Genomic DNA, 19,709 nt, shown 5'->3' with positions numbered 1-19,709 from the left:
GTCTTCGTATGCTGTTAGCATTAAGATTCCCTTTCACTGGAACGAAGAAGCCCAAACCCGTTCCAGTACAACTACGCCAAATTTGTCAAATAGGAAAATAAAGTGCGTAACCATTCCTCACGAGACATAGCAAGTAAACATGCTGAAAGTGTTCCGAATATTTTCATAGAACATTAGAAAATTAGCCAACAGTGCGATTCTCCTCTGCCTCGTCTTCCACCTGATTGGTTAATGGCCAGTCATTTAACAGTGAACAGTAAGTTTAACAGAGCATAAAGAGAACACTGTTTCTGTCCAGATAAGGAACCTTTTTACTTTAATGAGCCAGTCATGAGCACACTACGGCAGCAACACAAAGTAAAGCCTCTTCGGTAAAGGCTAAAAGGGTTACAAGGCACACATCAAGTCCAACAAATGGCCTACCAATTAGTTCCGAATGCAAATTAAGGAATAAAACACTTGAGGGTGTGCTGTTGTAGGAAAATAATCTACAGCAGGGTGGTGAGATGTGGCCCGATGCAAAGTTACTAATATGAAGTTGAATATTTTTTAATAACAGCACTTCACTAAGTCGTCCCCCCCCCATAATGCAGCAGTTTTGATTTTATTAACGAACGACACATCGAGCTTTTGAGCCATTTATAGTTATGCTTAATGTCGTGGAACATCCGCAAGACATGATGTTAGTTCCTGTTATGAGTTATTTTCTTAGCGCCATCAATGTCGGGAATTCAACAGCACTTTGGTAACAAAGTTGTTTAGAGTTCTGTATCGAATATAAAGGTTCAGAATTGGTCCATGACTATCGTGCGGTGGTATTATTCACGGCTGAGACTAATCTTTACTCCCCTTTGTCGGTGTCCTAGACGAGTAATAGCAATTCTGATCGGATCACAAATGCGAGAGGATATTTCTCATTGTTTCAACGGGTTCTTTCTTCTGAGCCTTCTCGTATTACGTCGTAATATGTCATATTAATGGAGATTTCATTTTTTTTTTGCCATTTTGGATCCATTCACAATGCCATCTGGACAAGTTCGGCTACTTTACGATCGTTTGGCGTGATTCCTCTCTGGCCTATAAGAAGCTAATCTAATGAACGTCAGCCAATAAGATATTGGAACGACCCTAAAGATGGCAACTGAGAGAAAGCAGCGAGGCAAACTGTCCAGCAATGCAGGGCAAGTTTTATAGCCTCCCTGACGTCCTTCTTCCTAAGCGAGACACGTCAGTCCCTACGTACCTGTTCTTTTACAGACTTTTCAGTATGCTCGGCTAGCGTGAGGACTTGCTCATGTGTATAATCCCTGTGTACACACTGTTTGATGGGGTGTTCATTAGCAGGCTGTGTAGTGACCATCTGTAGACACACATACAGACTCATTACACTCACACCCATGCCTCTGTAATCCTCTGAGGCTGTGTTCTCTAATTAACTCCAGTACATGCTCTAATAGGGCTGGGAGCTTTCTGATAAGGAAAGTAATTGAAAGGCTAGATCCAGAGCAGGAGTGTCAAGAGGACCGTTTAGAGAGTGTGTATTTTTGGAGCTTGGATGCACTTACAGAGGGTGTTAGATTATGGCCGGGGTGCGAGTGTGTTGTATGTTACAAAACAGCTATTTATAATTCCTGTTAGAAATATGACATCGACCAGCACCATATAGATATGCGTCATGGAGTCGAGTGCAACTGAGAAGAATTAGACGTTTTGCTGGAACCCGCTTGCTCTCCAGACCCTGTTTTGAAGTGAATCGACTCTGTTAATAAAGGAAATCAAGAAGAAAATGAGCATAGATTTGCCAAATAACCTTACGGAGTTAGAGTTAGAACAGAAACGTTAGAAAGCGTCAGCGTCAACCTACGGACCTCGGTCAGGATGCGGAGACGGTAAAGTATTTCAGTGGATTGAACAGAGAACTCAAACTGTACTGTAGTAGAAATGATCAGTGCATGGAAAAAACAAACAGCTGGTCATGGTTCAGTTTTAAACATGTTTTGCCCTGGTTTAATACTCTGAAGGGAGCGCATTGTAAAGGTGACGCTTTCCCTGGGAAACGGCATGCTTGAAGAACATTGGCAAGAGAAGCATGGGTTTATTCTCATCTGTTCAAAACAGATATCATGTCTGTTCAGAGTCTGTGCCACACAGCACAGAGTAGCACTACTACAAAACACCATAACCACGTTGACATAGCTGTGAACCAATAATTAATAGTTAAGCTTGAAAAAGTTGTCACCGTTCCGTCGTGTTAGTTGCCCATCCAGAACTTTATGTAGCCTGACCTTCACAAATTCCACACGAATACCTCGGTTATACCCTTACAGTGCTGTGAAAAAGTATTCGCCCCCGTTCTGATTTCTTGTGTTTTTGTCTACATCTCATACTAAATAGTTTTAGATCTTCAAACCAAATATATCATAAAACAAAGGCAACCTGAGTAAACGCACAATACAGGTTTTATTTATTTTATTGAAGCAAAAACAAAAAAAACAAAAACTTTTTTGCTTCAATGAAATAACATCATCATTTAAAAACGGTATTTTGAGTTTACTCAGGTTGCCTTTGTTTTATCTTTTAATTTCGGAAACAATTTAGTATGAGATGTACACAAAAACAGAAGAAATCAAAAATGGGGGGGGGGCAAATACTTTTTCACAGCACTGTACTTAGAGAATAATAATAATACTAATAATTAAAGCTGCAAGCAGCATTATTGAGGTCCAAGCATTTTCACAGACAATTCAATTGTTGCGTAAGCAATCACAGAAACGCAGAGCCATAACTACAGGCAAAGGGATTCAAGAATGATTTTTAGTTTCATGCATTTGCCAGTGAACGATTTTGAATATTACAGTTCCTTTGATAACTTGTGTTTAGACAGGTCTCAAGATTTGGTGACGATTGGAGAAAACTTATAGGAGGAGTAGCCAAAATAACACTTGGACGCAAACATTTTCGTCCTGTTATTGTAACTTTTGACAGGTAACTGGCGCTGTCATGAAACGTGTTCCATAGCCTCAGGGTACGGTCCTGAAGCTGTCTACCAAGATTCGTGTCGATGTGCAAGGTCGTTACTGTGATACAGCCTCAATTCCTGTTTGGCGGCTTTGCCGTGAGCTTTCTTAACACGTTATGGGCAAACCATTTGGCATATCAACATTCTTTTGCTAACATATGTTCGGGTTAGTCTGAATATGATGTATGGCAAATTTGTAGGAGGTGTAGCAAAAAAAAAAACAACACTTTTTCACAAAATCCAAGACTGGAAATACACTCGAATTTCAGACGTTGGTGTACGTTCACATCAACATACCCCAGGGAATTATGGGGAGGAAAAAAAAACCTGTGAATTTAGCACAAACTCATCAAATGATATAAGAAAAAGTAAGAAAGTTCTTGACCACAAGCTGTTTTGTTTTGATGTTGTACCTTTTGCAGAACGATGAATTTTTAGAGGAAGATCGCTTTCTTTATTAACAGATAAGATAAACATCTCTTTACGCTTCAGACATTACCAGTAGTGTTCTCTGTATATAGTTCTATTTACATTTCCACCCTTTAAATCATTATTGTATGCCCTTGGTGAACTCACTACCTCCAAATGTAGACTTTCAGATCTCAGATCGGCGAGATATTCGCTTGGAAGGCAGACCTGAGGTGAGACTGGCAGTGGTGTCTTTGTCCTAGGACCAGTGGTATTGACATTATCCCTTCAAGAGCTTCTTTAATCCTCAGAGGTTCAGAGTGGTGTCTCTTATCTCGGTGATGCACAAAGACCTCTCTACTCGGCTTATTTAAAGCAAGACCGTCATGGACAGCTCCGAACTGGAGGGAGGGATGTGTGTGTTTGTCTGTCAACCTGTGGATGAGTCTTGGGTAAATGGAATTTTCCACAGCAGAGCATGGATAAGGTGAAGTAGTTATGTGTGTGTGAGTCACATTTTTACCTCTTTATAACTTGTGGGGATGGTAACACACAAGTCAGTGGAAATTCCCACCAAAGATAGAATTACAAACGTGTGTGTGTGAGTGAGTGAGGCCCAGATATCCTCACAAGGATAGGACAGTTTTATTTGGCTGGTCCCTATTTTTTAATTTTTATTTATTTATTTATTTATTTTTAAAGATGGATAAGGGTATAGGTCTTATCTTAGATCTAAATCTAAGATAAGAGTTAGATTTAAGCATGGGTATAGCATTAATAAGCTGCATTAATAATTATATCAACGGAAGGTTCTTAGAAGGTTAGACAGGTGTGTGTAAAATTGGAAGTTGTTGCAGTTTTCAGCCACATCATTGTGTGTGTGTGTGTGTGATTGAGTTGTCCACGCTCTGCTGCTTGAATGCTGCCTCACATCTTCTACTTTGATGAGGCCGCTGGATCGATATCGTGCTGAACTACCAAACACCTGCTTCCTAATGAGGGGAGAAAAGAGAAGAGCTAGATAGAGAGAGAGAACGAGAGAAACACAAATTTACCGCTGATTATAGATTTTTATCCACAAGTCTCTCGGTTGTCTCTGAATACAATCAAGCACTTTAAAATGCTACTCTGAAATGTTGGAGAAAATGGGTAAAGTTTCTTGATGTTAAGTTCAGCACCTAATAACTGCAAACTAATATTGAATATGTTTAAGACTGCTCTACTTTTTATTAATTCTTTAAAAGCAAAAACGATTTTGATTAGGGTGGCCAGGGTGCAATAATGAGATAATGTGGGGTGGCCAATTGGATGTGGGATACAGAGATAATACGGGGTGACCTATTGGGGGTGGGCTACAGAGGTAATACGGGGTGACCTATTGGAGGTGGGATACAGAGATAATACGGGGTGACCTATTGGGCGTGGGATGCAGAGATGATACGGGGTGACCTATTGGGGGTGGGCTACAGAGGTGATACAGGGTGACCTATTGGGCGTGGGATGCAGAGATGATACAGGGTGACCTATTGGGGGTGGGCTACAGAGATGATACAGGGTGACCTATTGGGGGTGGGCTACAGTTAATGTGGGGTGGCCAGTTTGGGTGGGATACAGAGATAATACGGGGTGACCTATTGGGGATGGGATACAGAGATAATACAGGGTGACCTATTGGGGGTGCTCTACAGTTAATGTGGGGTGGCCAGTTGGGGTGGGATACAGAGATAATATGGGGTAGGACAGTCAGCTTACTTGGGGTGGCAAGTTGGGGGTAGGACAGGGTTAATGTGGGGTGGTGAGTTGGGGGTGGGATACACTTAATGTGGGGTGGCAAATTGGGGGAGGGATACAGAGTTAATGTGACCAAAGTGGGACACACAATAATACAATAGTTTACACTATTTTTTTTTTTTTTTTTTTTTAAAAAAGTTTTATTTCTATTTGAATTTATATTTTTAATGAGAATACCTTTTACCAATAGTACCCCAAGTCCTTCTTCATATCTTTGAAACAGGGTAGCAACTTTAACTGTTTTTAGCCTTTAAAGCGTTAATTATTTAAAAATCGTAAACGTAAAGCTAATAGTTAGATTTAACTATATTTATTAAACTAATAATTGGAAAAACATTTGTAAACAATGTTTTATAACAGAAATATAATTTGCTTTATTGTCACAAATAACGTTCTCGTCGTTACCTTTCACTGCACGACGCTGGTTATCATGCCTGCTTTTTTCTTTTTAAAGAAAGTCCGTTGCTCTTTTGTAACTACGTGTTTGCTTTGACATTTCTGTAGGTGGAAACTGTGCCAGAACACCCCAGTGCATTATGTTACTGGTGAAAATAGCTTGTTTTTTTGAAAGAGCTCACATGCTTTATACTGGTCCTAATTTGCTTGACATTAAGAAATCTATGTCCATGGCAACGTAGTGCGTAAATGGGTAGGGGTAAGGGTACAAAAGACATACGAATGCGCACAAAATACAGAGTATTCAAAAAATAACACAGTGCCTTACATAAGTATTCACCGGCTTACCATATGTTTTGGGGGGTAAATATATATATTTTTTGCCCCTTCAAATGTTAGACGTGTTGTGAAATTCCGTCAGTATGATCCTCATCGCTACCACCATGCCAAACACTGACTATGTTTACATGGACAGAAATAATCTAATAATTGACCTTATTCTGAATAATAAGAATTCAGAAGAAGAAGAGAGCCGTGCTCTCTCGACGTTAATAGACTTTAGTCTGATTAAGGTCGTCAATAATCGCTAGTTTACATGCTAGTTTCTTAATCCGAGTATCGTCTTAATCGGGTTAATATCGGATTATTGTTGTCCGTGGAAACGTACTGACTGACAATATGACTTTTGAACTTGCACGTGGGGCATTTTGTGGATCTTAGTGGTCTTTAGAGGGAGGGGCTTTGGAGAGAGTTTTGGATGGCACAAAATGTAGCTTTAATCTGCTTTTATTGTCTAGCATGATCTTTAGGGAAGGCATCTAGCAGCTTTAGCATCTTCCTCAGTCAATTCAATGAATATGTGAACACAGTACAAAAAATATCTATTAATACCTAGCTATTAATAAACTGTGCATATCTAGGCCTAGCAACAATGGCTATAAATTGACAGTTAATTAACCTCTCAAAATGATGATTTAAAAAGAAAAACTTATGTGCTTCAGGTATTTTGAAGGTCTCCTCCATTCTGTTGCTCACAACATGCAGCTTTGGTGGAAAATGGGAGAGGGAATTTCACTCCAAGGTCCCAATGGGCTTTTAAACATTGTGCTGAGTGCATGCTGCTGAGAATCCACCTCCGCAGTGTAGTCAGGGAGTACATGTACCCCACTGCCCTTGTAATACAGTGGCGCTTTATCATGAGGTGAAGGTCCCGATTTGTTTTTTGTCACGATCACGATGCATTCTGGCGATGATAATGCACGGGTTCTGCATTACCCACAGCTAGCATCGGCTTCAGTGACCCATGGGCCCAATTTGCAATTAGTCACTGCCAAAGCCCCCAGTGATCACACGAGATAAATATATCATGAGTTCAAAGTCTTCTACTTCATATGGGCTTGTATTGCAAATTAGCCAACCTTGAAGTAAACATATCCGGACATATTGAGGGAGAGCTTTATAGCCTTAATCAGTTGTCATTATAAATGTGTAAATAGTCTGGTGCTGCGAAAACTGTATATACGAAACGGGATGCAACGTCTCATACTGCGGTTTGTCTCGGGGTTGAGATTTGAATGGTGTAAAATCTAAAACAAGACTGGTCCCCGCTCTCCACAGGAAAATAATGGTTTAGCACGAAAGTTAAAACCCTCGCACGACTTTTTCTTGCGTCCCATGGGATTGCTGCCCCAACGCAACCCAACGCCTGGTTTCCTCTACTAACCACGGAGGGTGAAGGCTAACAATTACTTGCTCTGAGACACGTAAAAACCAGCCAACATCTTTTTTTGAACTGATGCTCATGCTAACACACTTGGAGGAAAGCACCATCTTCCACGTACAAGAGCTCACACGCGCCCTCTATTGGCTAGTGTCACTCTGACTGGCAAGGGAGACCGAGTAAGCTCCTCCCACACAGAGAATGCGGCCAAGTTTGCTCCCTTGGACACCTATGGCTGTAATACCATTGGGATTCAAACTTTTCTGGCAAACTTTCTTAAAATAACAACAAATAATAGTGTGCTTGCTATTCAATTCCGTATTTATATCCATTTAGAACACATTATGTGTTTATTCGGAATATTGTATTCATATTCTAATCGACACACTGCAGCACTGGCTTAATGGCCATACGTGCCATTTTGTGTGCTTGTGCGGAATAATATCTTTTAAAAAAAACAAAAACCCAACAATCATTCAGTTAGTAAATAGTAAAACAATTTCAATTAGTAAATGCTGAAATGCCTAAATGCTGAAAGTGTAGTGCTGGCAGAGGTCCAGAAGCAGAAATGACCAGTACGTCGTGCACATTTCCTGCACATAGACATTCACGTTGTGTGCGATCCACAAAAACATGGATAGCATCACTGCTGTGGGAAACAAATGAAATTTATTTCATAAGAGGTTTGCAAAGAAGAGCAGAAATTGCTCCAATTTGAAAATGTCTGATCACACAAAATCGTATCGTCTTCGCGACAGAGCGATCGTAGTGGAAAGAGTAAAGAACGTCTTCTCTTCTCTTTGTATCATAATATCAAACCGAGATTTAGTCGTTTGTCACAGACCTTTATTCGATGGGGTAAAGACGACTGCAACCAACTTGGCAGTGTGCAGCTGAGCTTTAGTTTTGTGCGTGTGTCCTTGGCAGGGTAATCAGACAATAAAACAAAACGCTTTGCAAAACAAATCACATTGTAGCTTATCTTCTAGTTTCTGCTCGGCTTTGGCCTTGCTCTGCTTACAGCAACACACACACGCTCAGCTCACTGCTCAGGGCAAGAGAAAAACAGTGAGAGATCACACACATATAATGGGGACGACAGGGCTCAGGTGCGCCGTGTTAGTTATTACCTCTCTAGTTCGACCCCAAACACTTTTTTTTCCCTAGTGTAGACCCATGCTACCCAATCAGCTGACCAGAGGTACACCAACCAGCTGACCTCACCTGCTACACCAACCAGCTGACCAGAGGTAAGTGCAAGATAATCAAGAACAGGGAACCAAAGAGAGAACTAAAGTAAAGTTATGAGACGCCTCCTTTTACTGGTCCATTTTTTGAGGCTCAATATACCATTACAGCCTTCTTTTTTTTTTTCTTAGGAAAAATCCTTAAAATTATTTGACTTGTTTACTAGGTTAATGGCGCACGGTGGCTTAGTGGTTAGCACGTTCGCCTCACACCTCCAGGGTCAGGGGTTCGATTCCCACCGTGGCCCTGTGTGTGTGGAGTTTGCATGTTCTCCCCGTGCTGCGGGGGTCTCCTCCGGGTACTCTGGTTTCCTCGCCCAGTCCAAATACATGCATGGTAGGCTGATTGGCGTGTATGAATGTGTGTGTGATTATGTGCCCTGTGATGCATTGGCACCCTGTCCAGGGTGTACCCGCCTTGTCCCCGATGCTCCCTGGGATAGGCTCCAGGTTTCCCCGTGACTCTGAAAAAGGATAAAGCGGTATAGAAGATGGATGGATGGACTAGGGTAATGTTGCCCATAGCAGTGGTTCTCAATTAATAGTGCAACTCACTCCATCCACATTCCATACTGCTTATCCTACACAAGGTTGCAGGGGAGCCTGAAGCCTACCCCAGGGAGCTCGGGCACGAGGCAGGGGACACCCTGGTCATCACACATGTCTTTGGACTCGGGGAGGAAACCCCTGATGCAGGGGGAGAACATGCAACCCCAACCCAAATCTCAACTCACCATTTGACTGTTTGCTTGAAATGAATAGGATTCATTCAAACCTCACTAAAGAAAAAAAAGCTTAGACCTAATGTGTTTATTCAGTAGAGATGGTTAGGGATTGGAACGCTCTATTGCTGAAATAAATCCGCACATTTAAATAATGGTGTTGAAATGAATTTGTACTGAGGGGGTCAATGGAAGGAATTTATGTTATTTTATTGTTAAGGGTCCCTGGCTGGAAAATGTTCCCGGGCTAGGGGGTATATTATTGTTTATTCTGTTTGTACCAGGTTTAATTTTCCTGCTTTTAAAAACAAATACTTAAACAAACAAAAATATTCATTACTTTGGATCATGTCACAAGTATTGCCCCCCTCCCCACTCCCATCCCCACTCCCATCCCCTGCCATAAGCCCTACTCCCAATTATATATATTTTTACCAATGAAGACCGATGCATAGTCACCTGAACTAAACGAAACAGGCATGATAAAGTCCTGTAAGTCAAGAAGACTAACTTGAAATACAGTCTCTATTACATGGCAAGTGTATTCGTCTCTCTTTCCTTTCCACTCCACCCTTATCTTCTACCGTGTCCTTGCCACCGATGGCTGGCTGCCTAATGAGGATTGGTGCTGTTTTAAACATGAAATTGGAATCCCAGCTGAGAGCAATCGATATGCTTCCATTATCTCTCCATGTAATGATGCAGACTCTCTTCCTCAATCCCCACTACACACACACACACACACACACACACACACACACACACAGAGCTCTTGTCTCAGCACATTTCCTGATTTCTGATATTAGCAGCAAGGAAGTTTATGAAGTATTGGCTCCCAGGGGCATCTCAGTGTGCTCACCTCACAGATTACCTATACACTTCAGGTGGGGGATTGAGAAACCATTCCATGCACGTCAGTGCCTGATCAGTTTTAAAAAACCAGTAAGAATTCAGGTATGCATCTGACAGATTTAGTTGTCTACCAGTTCAGTGTTGTTTTATTAGATACTGTGAAGCTCGAACACTCTTATGTGTGTTATTCCGTTTATATGCTATTTTTTACAGAAAAAAACTGTGTGAGAGTCTCACGAAGACAGACTAGTCAGCACTACACTTACTACACTATATGGCCAAAAGTTTGTGGACACCTGAGCATCACACCCCTGTGTGCCTTTTGAACATACCATTCCAGATTTTGTCCCCCCCCCCCCCCTCCCTTGCTGCTATAAAAAAAACTTTACTCTTCCTGGAAGACTAGATTTTGGAGCGTGGCTGTGGGGATTTGCTCATTCAACCAATAGAACATTAGTGAGGTCAAGCACTGATGTAAGGAAAGGAGGCCTGGGGTTCAATTGGCATTATAGTTCATCCTAAAAGTGTTCGGTTGGGTTCAGGTCAGCCCTTTGTGGAGGCCACTCGAATTCTTCCACTCCAACATTGGCGAACCACGTCTTCATGATTTTGCTTTTCGCACAGGGGCATTGACATGCTGGAACAGGTTTGGGCGGATTAGCTCCACTGAAGGGAAATTGGAATGCTAAAGGCATAGCCAGTACAATAATTTAGAATGTCCTGAAAAAGAAAGTACACCAGTGGTTTTTAACAGGTTGGCCAAAGAAAACAACAATTGATGACAGAAACATTGTGAAAGCTGTGAAGAAACCCCTGAAAACAACAGTCAGTGACCTCACCAACCAGCTCCACAGGGCAGGGGTGAAGGTATCACAATTCACCTTTCAAGACTTTGAGAGCAGAAATATAGAGGCCGCACCACAAGAAGCAATCCACTCATCAGCAGTAACAATCCGAAAGCCAGATTGAAATTAGCAAAGAAATAAAGAGATGAGCCACAAAAGTTCTGGAACCAAGATTAACCTCTACCAAAGTGATGGAAAGGCCAAAACGTGGAGAAAGAAAGGATCGATCCAAAACATACAAGCTCATTGTTCCATCACAGTGGAGGTAGTGTCATGGCTTGGGCTTGCATGGCTGCTTCTCGAACGGCTTCGCTAATCTTTATTGGTGATGTCACTCGATGATGGTATGGCAGCATAATGAATTCAGAAGTCCACAGAAACATTCTGTCTGCCAGTTTACAGAGAAATCCATCCAGTACAATTGGGTGGAATTTCATCACACAGCAAGACAATGATCCAGAACACACTGCCACCACAACAAAGGACTTCATCAGGGGGGAAAAGTGGAAGGCTTTAGACTGGCCAAGTCAATCACCAGACCTTAACCTAACTGAGCAGCATGCAACCAAAAATGTCATTTACTTTAAAACTATATGCTCACCTAAAAACTGGGTCCTCTGCCACCAAAGGTGCCAACACATCTAGATGTAAATATCAGGAAATGAAAGCTGAAATCTTGTTCTGTCGTCTCATATTTATCTCTTGTTCTCAAACCCAAATGTCTTCAGTGTATAGCAACTGGCCTTGCTTTTCTAATAGTGATGGAGGAGTCTGTATATGGTAGGTGCACATAGTGTAGCTCGTTGTCCAATATTCATTTTGTGTTTGTAGTAGGTCACAGTTAGACACATCTGTTCCAGTCATCAGTTGACAATAAAGTTTATCCAGTTCAACCACTTACTACACATTTCAAGTGACCTAGAAGACTGAAAATCATTTTTATGAAAAAAAATGAACAATTTTCCTACTCCCCTCCCCCTCTTTCTTCTACCCCTTATTATTATTATTATTATTATTATTATTCTACGGTAAGGTGTTTACCACCCGTCCGCTCTATTTTGTTTTTCCATATCGTCAAAAACTGACTGGTTCTATTTTAGGTGAGGAAGCAGCCGGAAACGGATGATGGAGTCGGGTCAGGAGTGTTACGTATTGTCCATCTGTCCATCCATTTCTATACCGCTTATCGTACAGGGCTGGAACCCTTCCCAGGGAGCATCGGGCACAAGGTGGGGTACACCCTGGACGGGCTGCCAATCCATCGCTGGGCACACTAACATACACACCCATTCATACACTACGGACACTTTGGACGTGCCAATCAGCCTACCGTGCACGTCTTTGGACCGGGGGAGGAAACCGGAGTACCCGGAGGAAACCCCCGCAGCACGGGGAGAACCTGCAAACTCCGCACACACAGGGCAGCGGAGGGAATCGAACCCCCGATCCTGGAGGTGTGAGGTGAACGTGCTAACGAGCATTTTCTTCATTCTGAATTATGTAAGGAATAAAACATGACGGGGCCCGCTGTTATAGGAGGCTGATGACAAAACCGTTCAGTCGACTGCCTTGGTCAAAAATGAAGCACCACTACGAAACAAAACATAACCACTTATAGCCTCGAACTACTGATGGTTAAGCATTAAAAGGTAACTGTTGTCACCTTTGTAAGTAAGGAATTTTATGTAACTGGACCTTTACAAACATGAGTTGAAGAATAGGTTATATAAGTCACATATAAACAATCTTTGTTATTTATTATTTGTCTGCTCAGATGAATGAATTTGCTATGTCATTGCAATAGACAGTCAGGAAAAAGGCAGTGTGTACAGTATGTGCATAGTTCAGCTCAGATTATTAGAACCAGAGGCACGTGTTGCTCATGCTTTCCACTTGACACCATAAATTCTTCCGTGAGCAGGCGGTCATAGGGGAGGATGAGCGAGACCCAGAAGCGAGCATGGCTGCCACCCAGGCAAAGGGTGCCAGCATCTCGCACACGTTTGTGCTGTGATGAACTACTCCATGATCACATGATGCTATTCTGGCAAAGGAAGCTGGCTCAGCCTCAAAACCGTGTATACAATGGAGAGACTCAGATAATTGCCTCATATTTCCTGAACGACTAATTAAAAACATATATTCTAATTCCTTCCTCATTCATCGCTGAGTAATGTCTAGTTAATTTTTTCTTTTCTTTTGCTGTTCGGTATCAAGGTCATGAATTTGAGGACGTGATTTGTGCCGGTACATTGCACAAAAGGCTGCGTGGTTCTGCTCCAATTCACTAGGCACGGACGAGCACCGGTGGAGGTTTCGATCTCAAGATGTTGTCATGGTAATTGCTAAACAGAGGTTCACTTGAAAGTGACGACGGCTGTGCCCCGACTCCCTGCCAAGCCTACACCCTCCACCGTAAGAACCGGCATGGATCCAGCTTCGTAAAGGTGGAAAAACAAACACAATGAAACAAGAATCAGAAAGCACGTCAAAATAATTTATCGTTTTGACTGCCACATAGTCACTAATACTTGATGAATCGTCACAAATAATGAGCGAATGTGATGTAAGACTAGCCATCATTGACCATTTAAAGGCTTGTCAAGGAACAACTGGTATACATGTAGGTATAAAGTGTCATTTTGTTACTTTTTCTTGTATACTGCAACAACAAAACAAAGTGCAGATAATATAGTGCCCATAGTCCACCATCAGAGCAATGTGAAGACCGGAGTGTAGTCCAGGAGCACAGCACAGTAGCCACAGTGAATTTGCCACAGACTGATGTAAGGTTGCCTTGACCTAACGAAAGCACGATCTTCCGCCCAACATGCTGTGCAAATGCTTAATCCAGTTCGTAGTACATTTACCCAAACAAGTGAGTATTGTTATACATTGGTTAATGATTTCCTACACTACCCACAATGCCGTTCAACTGCCTCATGATTGTGCTGTCAGTCGGAATGATCCCTTCGCATCCTTTACTATTTGGTAAAATGTGATTTTCACTTGATATGTGGCTTCCGTCTTGTGAAAAGGTGCTCCGTAAGTTTCGATTTGGAACCAAATTCCGTCGCGACATGTAGTTTTCATGAGTTGAGGTAAGCAAGATATGTTGTCATGCAGAAATAATTTCCCGTAGTCTCACACATCAGCCAGATGAATATGACCTTGCTTTTCCATCCATGAGCGGAACAGAACTGAGGAAAATTGACTTGGAATGTTCTGAGTTCTGAACATAATGGCTTAAGCATAAATCCTTAACTCACCTCTACCTGACCAGAGTGATGCGGCAGAGCTTTAGTCATTTCATCCAGCTCTGCACATTCTGCTGTTGTAACTGTGCTAGCATCAGCACCAACCAAGAAATTCGCACCAGAATCACTAAACGCATTGCAGATATTTCAATATAAACAGGTTTATTCTGTTTCAGGTTGGAGTTTGAAGCTTTGACTGCACTGAAAACTATACTTGCACTCAAGAGAGGTTTAGCAATGAGAGTATCCACATCACAGCATCTTGCCTCTTGTCACAAACAGAATATGGAGAATGATTAGCTAAAACACGCCGCCTTGTGGCCACTGACAGCACTTGATTTTTTTTTTCTTTTCTTTCTTTTCTTTTTTTTTTTAAACCAGCCGCGTTGAAACAACACACTGGGAGAAATTGATGAGCTTGAGTTGGATGGAGAAGTGGAAAAGTGAAGGGCTGACAAAGATAGTGATTTTTTCCCCCCTCCCACAACTAACCGACTTTCGCATTTAATTGATCCTCGGGGAACCGGCGCGCGAGTCCTCCAAGAGCCGCGCGCCTTTAATTGGCTCTCGAGCTCAACTCAGGCAAACAATTAAATCACCGAAAGCTCGCGGACAGCCTTTCTTTCTTTTTTTCTTTTTTACACACACACACACACACACACACACAGAAAGGAAACACGAAGTAGCAAACTAAAGTGAAGAAGACGGCCCGTGACACTTTTCCCACTTCAGCAACCTGTTCCATAAAAATAAATAAATAAATAAAATAGACGTTTCTGGCGTCCGCCCCTTCCTCGCGCACACACTCAGCGTCGTTTCTCAGTCTGCGCGCGCGCGCACACACACACACGCACGCTCACAGTCTCTGTGGCCAACGGAGCGGTAACGCAGTCGCTCGCTCAGACTCGCAGAGAATCTTAATATCCAACGAGTCGTAACGGCACGCGCGTGTTGCGTAAATAAACAACGCCGAAGACAAGCGCGAGACCAACAAAAATCCCCAAATCTCTGTCTTAGGCGATATTGTTAACACTACTGAGGACATTTTTGTGGGGGGGAAAAAAAGAAGAAAAGCAAACTCATCCCGGAGCCGCTGTGACGTGGATGTGACAAGTGTTTTTTTGTGTGTAGGGGGGAGATATTAATTCTAACAACAGAAAAAAACTTTCTGGAAAGAAATGTCTCGGAATCCGGTGTTGCGTTTTCCCCCCCTTACGCGCGCGTGCCTGGGAGAATCTTCACATTAACGCGCGTTGGAGACCGCACGAGCCAGGATATTTGAGTTACTCTTCAACTGCTTGCCTTCGGTGTTGAAAGTGGATTATTTATTTTGATTATGATGATGATTATTATTTTGTTTTCGCGTCGTGTCATTTAAACCGACTTGCCCATTGAGTAAACTGGAGGCGTCGCGCGGAGCTCCCACACCGGAAAAGGTAAGACCTGTTCCCTTTCATTTCCTTTCATCTCCTTTCATCATTCAAGTTCCAAAACTGTGACAAACAAAGACGTGCCCAGATGCACACCAAAAACCGAAATAGGGAAAAAAAAAAAAAAGTCTGAAAAACTGTATGTGCCTCTTCTACAGCCCTCGCGCGCAAAGGTGAAGGAAATAGAATATATATATATATATATATATATTTCTATTCTATTATTCATATACATATATATACATACATATATATGCGCGCCTGGATAAATCTAGTTTAAGCAATTTTGAAGCAAATATATTGTTTCTGTTACAGACAGAAATGCTCATGAAACTGCTGGTGGTGCGCGCGCGCTGGGCTGTGCATGCCCATCTCTTGCGTTGTGTACGAGCGCGTGCGGAACGGGACGAGCAGCCACGCTGTCAAAAGCGCGCGACGGAAGCCGGCTGAGTGTCAGCTCGGGAGAATAGGCACGCCGCGCGGGCGCGGTGCTGTAAACGGTCATATTCGAAGTTTTGAACGTTGCATTCCATGCACGTGTTACGTATAATTTCGCCCATTTATGCTTTCAATATATATGTGTGTATATATATTTGCTGCAGAAAGCAAACTTAATTACAGATATATATAATAATAATAATAATAATAATAATAATAAATGATTGGACATACAGTAGATTAGGCAGGGTACTTTGGCATCCCTGCTTCCTCACTGCGAACCAATTTCATAAACAATAACCATCAATCCGGTCACAGGTTACTAAACCGCCTCCGTAATCTTTTAGATAATCCGCACATTCGAATATGAACGTCCCGCCCTTAAACTCTGCGGATAAAACCCCTGGAATCACTTGACATCGCGTGCACTAGGCTACTGTGTTTCATCCGCGCGCGCGTGCGTCTCACTCTTTTGTGCTTGTGGCTCTCCGCAGGTGATGAGGCATCGCAGATGAACATGGAGCTTTTCTGGATTTTATTATTCTCCGTCCTGCAGCGCTTCACACGAGGACAAGGGGTTTACGGTAAGAACTTTCAAGAGATGACTGGTGCGTGCACGCGCGTGTGCTCGAACGATCGAACGGAATGCAGTCTAGTCTAGTGGAAGTGATGATTTGTGATATCAGATATTAAACCTGGGACGCTTGAACTGAATGAATCTTAACAATCCTGCTTCGGGTAAGGTTCGAGTAGACGTTGAGCGCGCGCGGAAAGTACAGCGCGTGTAGACGGCTTTTGCACGCAGGCTAGCCATGCAGCAGTGCGTTACCTAACAGGTTTAATAATAAACTTTTGATTTGGGAATGAGAAGTGAACCGGAACTGGCTCAACCCAAACACCGGTTTGGGTAATTAACCAATTAAACCAACCGACCAGTGGCAGAAAGTTTTAAATCAGTGCATATTGATCAGAGAGAGAACCTGAGCTAAGAGCGCGCGCGTGACTCTTAGTCTACATTGCACAGTACAAGTTTTGTTATCTTGTTTGGATAAAAAACAAACAAACAACGTATTGATGGATGCATACGAGCACAGGGGTTTTCCGGTAAGAAGTTTGTGGGCGTGTGAGAGTGTGTGTGCACGCGCGTAAAGTGGTGTAAGACAAACTGGGAGGTTCTCGACTGAGGCGGGAAAAAAAAACCCTGACATTTGCACACACCCCTTTACCTAAACGTTGCACCTTTTTAGTTGTATTTTTGAAAGTAGTGGACCTGTACCTTTGAGGGTACCACCCCAGTGACATGGAATGATCCAGTTTAGCACCTAGAGTCTGTAGGTGTATGACACCCAGTTCATACAGGAGAGTTTTTCCAAGCAGGAACCTATTGAGAACTTTGAGTTTAAGAGACACTTTATTTCCATTACTTTATATGAGCACAGAATCAGGGAGGGATAAAAAAAAAAAATACAGCATAAGACATAATTTTATTTATATGTTAAAACTAAATGGAAAAACAAAATCGAATTTTTTTTTTTTTTACTTAATGGCTAATAAAAAATGTGACTTTATGGGGCATTATTAGAAGTCAGTGGTTGGCTAGCTTAATATAGCAGGAAAAAAATGTATTTATATCTATAATAACAAAAAAAAAACAAAAAAAACGAAGCAGCAAAAATCCTGGATTCTGTGTGAGGAATCGGGACACTAGAGAGTGTTAGGGTTTGGACAAGTTGTGAACAGTTCAGCAGTCTCGGACAGAATGATACAAGATGAGCACGTGTTTCTCCTACACCAGGAAGCTCAACTAAATCCATCTCCAAACAGTATGGTTAGCAAGACCCCCAAAAAACAAATCAAAGAAGCTGCTGTAAGGCAAATATAGTATATAACAAGACCCAGAGCATTACAGAATAATGAAATCAGTTCCATGGCGTCCAGAATTGTTTCGATACCGCTTAAAAACTGAATTCGTCGGCTGGTTTTTAGGATGTACCGTACAGGGTGTCCTAAAAGTCTACATGCATATGGGACGCCGTGTACGCTAGCACCGTGTCGGTTGTTCCTTCGTCAGCGACGCTTCCGGTCTTTTTGAATTTGTTAATAAGTTCAGCAGCAGTGTTTTGTGTGACGTGCTTAGAACGTTTCCTGTTCATCGCAACAGCTTCCTGATCCAGCCGTGAGAACGATCGCTTCAGTACCTTCTTGTTCTTAAAGGCTATGAGATAAATATGTAATATAAACAAAGTGTGTGAAATTTTGCTAAAAAGTGCTAATTTCCCCCTATGTATGGAGACTTTTGGGACACCCTGTAGATTATGGAGCGGAACTTTGGACGCCGACAGCAAAGTAGTGTGTGCAGTGTCTAGCACGTCCAAAATTGTATAGTTACTCCACCGTGTGTGATAAAGTCACGGACATGCTACGAGTTTTTATGGCTGCCAAATGGTTTTCAGGGCAGTCCGCGTCCCCTGTTTGGAGAAACTGAGGTAGTATGTTAGTGGTGTTGCATCCAGTCGCAAAAAGGAAGAAATTGACTGGACTAGGCAACCGAATTTGGTTAATCCCCCCCCCAAGACCAAAACGAGTCAACGGTAATACACGGAAATGCATTTTTATCAGACATCCGAAAACGTAAGCGTCCATGAAACTATACCGCCACAACAATAGCGCTAATCAATGCACAATGTTGGTGAACTGAGATGAACTGTTAACTGTCATCTTCCTGGATTCTGGGAACTACGATTCGTGAGCGTCAGCTGAAAGGGTGTGCTGTTTTATTTCGGGTCCGTTTTTATTCGGTGGGGGAGGTTTGATGAAAGACGTATAAATCTTGTGCAGGCATTAAATTGACCATTCCTGTTGCTTTACGAACGTCAAAGAGGATGGACAGTGTTAACCACAGCCGTTACAATCTCGGCTCAGCTTAATAAAGTGCTACTAGGCTTGCCCCTTAATTTGCTTCTTAATTAATCAAGTAATTGCCCTCTAATGAGCCTAGTGGGTATTACTGCTCCCAAATGGGTAGGTCATGCATCCATCAGCCTGGGGGACAAACTCAAATGTCCTTGTCTGTGAGAGACAGAGAGAGAGAGAGAGAGAGAGAGAGAGAGAGAGAGAGAGGAAGGCTGGCTATACTGTGACTGGTATGTGGGAGGGGTATGTAGCTGCCATGGTTCGAGTCCACTTGGTTCACTGCGAATCATTGCGAAGTTCTATTGCCTGATCACCTTTATCCTTCTATTCTAATGAGAGTCGTCTATTCCAGTATGACTCCGCCCCATCCACAGGGCACAAAGGGCTCACGGAATAGTTTGATGAAATAAATCATATCCTGTGACCTACACCTTCAGCAGACCTCAACCCAGTTGAACACCTATGGGACGTTTTGGAGAGACCAAATGAGGGAATATCTTTTGGAAGAACGGAGTTCATTCATCCATTACAGCTAAAGAGTCTAGGTGTTCCTAGGTGCGCTGAAGTTGTTCTGGCTTATGGCGGTAATAAAACTAAGGTAATACTATACGTGCAAAGAGATGGATTTTAAAACCAGGAGAAAATCAAAGACCGTGTCTGGGTTTATTATT

The 19,709-nt window shown here is 42.4% G+C and overlaps 1 protein-coding gene across 1 annotated transcript in view; it reads left to right on the top strand.

The window, feature by feature from the left end:
• Positions 1-14,027: 14,027 nt before the first annotated feature.
• LOC128605214 (MAM domain-containing glycosylphosphatidylinositol anchor protein 1) overlaps positions 14,028-19,709 on the top strand; it is a 192,346-nt gene continuing 186,664 nt past the window's right edge. Inside the window, exons 1-2 of the mRNA XM_053620427.1 lie at positions 14,028-15,693; positions 16,620-16,709. Coding sequence (XP_053476402.1) covers positions 16,637-16,709 — 73 coding nt within the window. The 5' untranslated portion in view covers positions 14,028-15,693; positions 16,620-16,636. The remainder of the gene's footprint in view (positions 15,694-16,619; positions 16,710-19,709) is intronic.

Source organism: Ictalurus furcatus, chromosome 3 (assembly GCF_023375685.1).
Source record: "Ictalurus furcatus strain D&B chromosome 3, Billie_1.0, whole genome shotgun sequence".
NCBI lineage: Eukaryota > Metazoa > Chordata > Actinopteri > Siluriformes > Ictaluridae > Ictalurus > Ictalurus furcatus.
Note: the sequence above shows the minus strand (reverse complement) of the source record. Positions and strands in the feature narration are given on the sequence as shown.